Source organism: Bison bison, unplaced genomic scaffold (genome assembly GCF_000754665.1).
Source record: "Bison bison bison isolate TAMUID 2011002044 unplaced genomic scaffold, Bison_UMD1.0 scf7180017864506, whole genome shotgun sequence".
In the NCBI taxonomy this organism is placed as follows: Eukaryota; Metazoa; Chordata; class Mammalia; order Artiodactyla; family Bovidae; genus Bison; species Bison bison.
The window spans coordinates 1378155-1383255 of NW_011495063.1; the positions used below are offsets into that span (position 1 = coordinate 1378155).

Below are 5101 nucleotides of genomic sequence, written 5' to 3' on the forward strand. Positions count from 1 at the left end.
ACAAGGATGCAGTCATGAGCCACTGCGGCTGCTAAACCAACACTCCTCTGAGAGGAGTTCAGGGCGAAGATCAGGAATGAGGCACTCTGTGTTCTGGGAAAAATCTGGCAGAACAGGTCTTCCAATATATATTTTCAGGAGAAGATTTTATGAGCCTAATTCTTTATCTTAAAAAAATTATTTATTTGGCTGGGTCGGGTCTTCCTTGTGGCACAGGGGTCTCTGCAGCTCATGGACTCCCTAGCGGCGGCATGTGGGCTCTAGAGTGTCCAGGATTTGGTAGCTGTGGCTCTAGTTGCTCCACTGCATGTGGGATCTTAGATCCCAGACCAGAGACTGAGCCTCGTCCCCTGCTTTGCAACGTGGATCTTTAACCACTGGACCACTAGGGAAGTCCCTATGAGCCCAATCCTTGCATCTCCTCGTATCTTCTAGAAAAGCATTAAAATCATTAACAGGGACATCTGCTCTTCATGACTAGCAGCAAGCCTCCACCAAAATGTATGCCTGACTGCAGGTATCCCCCCTTCACTAAAATCATATTACACTCACTTTCCCCATTGCCTCTGCAGCATTCTCAGGGCTATCTGAATGCTGTCTCCTAGGCTATAGTCATTTTGCCCCAAATAAAACTTAACTCACAACTCTCACGCTGTACATTTTTTCCCATCAACAAGATTGTCTCTTTTTCTTTGATATACTCTAGTTTTACTACATTTTAGGTAGGTGTGGAAACGTTTACAAGTATCTTGTGTGTTAACCTTCTTGAATGTGTATATTTATGTTTGTCATGAGTTCTACAAAAATTTCAGTCATTACCTGACTCATTTGAAAAGACCCTGATGCTGGGAAACATTGAGGGCAGGAGGAGAAGGGAACAACAGAGGATGAGATAGTGGGATGGTATCACCAACTCAATGGACACGAGTTTGGGTGGACTCCGGCGGTTGGTGATGGACAGGGAGGCCTGGCGTGCTGGGGTTCATGGGGTTGCAAAGAGTCGGACACGACTGAGTGACTAAACTGAACTGAACTGAACTCTCAAAATACTGCCTCTGCTCCATCCCTCTATTCTCCCCTTTGAACTCTTGATGAAATGTTAGACCTTTTCATTCTACATGAAAGAAAAGTGAAAGTGAAGTCGCTCAATTGTGTCTGACTCTTTGTGACCCCATAGACTGCAGCCTGCCAGGATCCTCCATCCATGGAATTTTTCAGACAACAGTACTGGAGTGGGTTGCCATTTCTTTCTCCAGGAGATCTTCCCAACCCAGGGATTGAACCCAGGTCTCCTGCACTGCAGGCAGATGCTTTACTGTCTGAGCCACCAGGGAAGCCCTCGTTCTACATGACCTGAGCCTTAATCTCTTTTTCTCATGTATTTCATTTCCTTGTCTGTCTGTGTCCTATTCTGGATAATTTTTTCAGATAAACTAACTCTCTTCAGCTGTATTTAATGTATTTAACCTCTTTTGTTTACATTTTTATTTTAATAAGTCATATTTTTGTTTATAAAAGTTCTATTTGTTCCTTTTCAAACTTGATCACTTTTGATAGTATCTTGTTGCTTATTCATTTTTTATAACAGTGTCTTTTATTCCTTCAAGCATTTCATGATTATTTTATGTTTTATGTCTGATAATTTCAATATTTGAAGACCTGGGCGGTCTAAATACATTGCTTCTTGCATTTGCTGACTTTCATTCTTGGTGACTTGGTTCCTTCCGTGTTTGATGTCCTTTTCTTGTCAACTCATCTTTGATTGGTCTTAGTCTCTGAACATTTAAGGAGATGGTTTTCTTCAGAGAGGATTTTCATTTTTATTTTGGGAGCCTGGGATGCTACCAACTGGAGGCCAATACCAACGTAATCCAGGAGTCTCAGGTTCAGCTCCCGCACTTGGCCACTGGCACGAGTCTGGTCTTTGTCAGTGCTAATATAAATGTGTGCTGTGCTTAGTGGCTCAGTTGTGTCTGACTTTTTGTGACCACATGGACTGTAGCCTGCCAGGCTCCTCTGTCCATGGAATTCTCCAGGCAAGAATACTGGAATGGGTTGCCGTGCCCTCCTCTAGGGGATCTTCCCAACCCAGGGATTGAACCCAGGTCTCCGGCATTGCAGGTGGATTCTTTACCATCTGAGCCACCAGGGAAGCCCAGTTGAAACATTTGCCCTTGGTTGATCCACATTTTATGAGTGCTAAGAAGTAAGGATTCTACTTACTAAGCATTTTTTACATGCTGCTCCTGTCTGGAATATGTGTCCTTCCATCCTTTTCTTTCCTCCACCCGATTAACCTGTCTTTCTAAGACTAAGTTCAGGCTTGTTCTCCTCCAAGATACCTTTGCTGAACACCCCTAATCTGGGTTAGATGTTGCTTTTACATGCTTCTAGAGCACCTTGTATCTACTTCTGTCATTGCATTTTCCACACTGTATTATGCTAATCTGTTTACTATCTGTGTTCCTTCATGAGACTGTCTCTTTGGTATGTCATGGCATAGTAACACTGTCTCCCAGCTTCTAGCACACTTTATGGTCCATGAAGACATGTTTACTGAATAAAAGAAAGAACATCAGAATGAATGAATGAGTGTGTGATGATTTTGGAATCAACAATTTGGGATTTCCAGAGAAGGTGAAGGATGATGAAGGAAGATGAGAAGAAAAGAGAAAAGGGAAACGACTGGTATTTTTAGGCAATTTGTTTGTTCTCCTTGATTAAGTGAAACAAAGTTTTCACTTCATTTCATCAAAAGTTTATTGAGCATCCAGAATGTGCTAGGCACTCTGCTAGATGCCAGTAATACAAAGATGAAGATCAAAACAAAACAAAAACAAAACCACTTCCTTGCTCCACCCCCTCCCCCCAATTAAGGCAGATTTGACTTGAGCCTGGGAAGCCAGCCCCTCAGGGATGCAGCATTGGGGATTAGAGTACAGTTTGCCCTAATCTCACCTTAATCTTCACCCTTGCCTCTCCAGGTTGACTGGGATGTACCTGTCTGAGACCGCATCTTGCATCTTCCACCTGCCTGAGCAACTTGGGTGGGGGTGTGTGGGTGTTCCCCGCCCCGCCCCTGCCCCACATGCATCGTCTCCTAGATCAGGCACCTGGGGAAGTGAGGGGAGCAGTTTTGGGGTGAGGAAGCAGAACTGCAAAGGCACACCTGCGCAGATGAGCCTGGAGAAATGCATCGGGGCAGGGAGCCGGGAGGACCACGACCTGCAAGTTATGGGGGGGAGTCAACTAGAAATGCTGCTGCCCTTGGGCTGGGACAAAACTTGTTCCATGTGGAGTGGTGGGGAATTGGGACCTCGGGAGGGAGTTCCTCTGTGGGATGGTGCAGGGTCCGAGCTGGAGCTCAGGAAGCTGAGGAGAGACCAGAGATGCACTAGAGGCATCAGGGAAGACAGGTCAGCACACACAGAGGGCTTTTTTCTTTTGCATCATTTTAATCGCCCTCTCTCTTCACAAGGTAGATGACTGTCTTTCCTCCAAACTGTGCAAGAAGTGGTGGCAGCACGGGCATGGCCTAGCTACACAGTGGACCAATCTCTCCATACTCTGCAGGTTTGTGTAATTAGGGCGCTTGCCCTGGCCTGTCTCCTGGGCCCTGCACACCTGGGAGCAAGGCAGGTGAGAGGCCTGAGACCAAGGGTTCCATACGGCCTCTAAGACCTAGTGGTGGGCGGGGAGATCAATGAGCGTCTTCCTCCTTCCACTATTTCTGGGGAGAGTCGAACTTCATCTTCTTAAACCTACAGGAAGCTCGACAACCTTTCCCAGGGACAATGATTGTTTGAAAGGCTTATTTCATGCAAAGCCAGGGAGAACCAGTAGATAGGAGGGGTCAAAAGACAGATCCTCACTTGATTTCGCTTTCTGGGTCTGGGAATGAGTGAGGAGCCCCTTCTCGAGGAACTAGAGATGAAAAGAATGTTGGGCACGCTGCTGAGGGGGGCTTTGGGAGGAAGCCAAGCCTGGGAGGCTTGAATCCTTTGCTCTGGCTAGACCCGGGTTGTGGGGGGGAGAGTGGCAAAGAAATACCCTTGAACTCCTCCCTGGCCAACTGGTAGGTACCCAGGTCCCAGATGCCTGAGAAGGGTGCCCCAAGGTCCTGTCTTCACAGTGAATTTCTGGGCTCCCCCTTAGTTCAGGACAGTTGTACCTTTGAGGCAAGTGGCCTCTCTAATCTGGGTTTGCCGAGAAAGTTCCCCAGGAACCAGGAGTTCGTTCCTGGAGAGCAAGGGGAGAGGGTGGGTGGGAAGCATAAATGCGCCCTAGGAAGGACACAGGATAGTCATTGGGGTTAGGTTACTGATGTTAGTTTCCATAAGCCTCTCCGGGGATTGGGCCATAAATTTAATAATCTATGTGGTCCTAAGAGGGTACAACCCACACCCACTGATAACACAGCCAGTGATCAGGGAGCAAACGCACCCCGATTTCACAATCTGGTCCACCCTCCGCCATTCCCGCCTCGTCCCCGGACTCCGCAGGCTCACAGTGGTCCCCGCGCCCTATCCTCTCGCCCGGCGGGACCTCTCCTAATCCCTCGCCCCTCGCGGGCCGCAGTCCCGCTGCCCCGCCCTCCCCTGGACGCGGGCCTCGGTGTGCGGGCGCCTCCGGAGGACGCAAGGAGGCTCAAGCGCTGATCTCCACCGGCCCCGCCTCGTCTTGCTCGCGGATCAGGTGCACGCCCGCAGTCCGCAGTGTGCGCGAGGCGCTGCGCGAGCGGCCAGGCGAGCCGGGGGCCCGGGGCGGCGACGAGTGCGTCCGGCCGGTGGCGGGGGAGCGCGCTGGGGAGCGCGGGTAGCGACGGGCGGAGCGAATGGGTAGCCCGGGCGACCGACCCGGCACGGCCGGGGACACGGAGTACCCCGGCGGGCCGGGCTCCGCCGCGCTCCGAGGCTCTGAGGCGGGGTTCTCCTCCGGCTCCGGGGAGTCCTGCAAGGACAGTTGCCAGGAGGGGTCAGGGGACAGCTGGCCAGGGCTGGGAGCACGCCCGGTGTTCCAGGGCCCTAGGAATACCGAGGTGAAAGAGACACAGTCCCCTTCACACTCTCATCTCCCGGAAGGCTGAAGACCTAGGTCTGGT

At 50.1% G+C, this 5101-nt stretch overlaps 1 protein-coding gene across 1 annotated transcript in view; it reads right to left on the minus strand.

The window, feature by feature from the left end:
• Window positions 1–2742: 2742 nt before the first annotated feature.
• HEPACAM (hepatic and glial cell adhesion molecule) overlaps window positions 2743–5101 on the minus strand; it is an 18135-nt gene continuing 15776 nt past the window's right edge. The window contains exon 8 of the mRNA XM_010829453.1: window positions 2743–4950. Coding sequence (XP_010827755.1) covers window positions 4648–4950 — 303 coding nt within the window. The 3' untranslated portion in view covers window positions 2743–4647. The remainder of the gene's footprint in view (window positions 4951–5101) is intronic.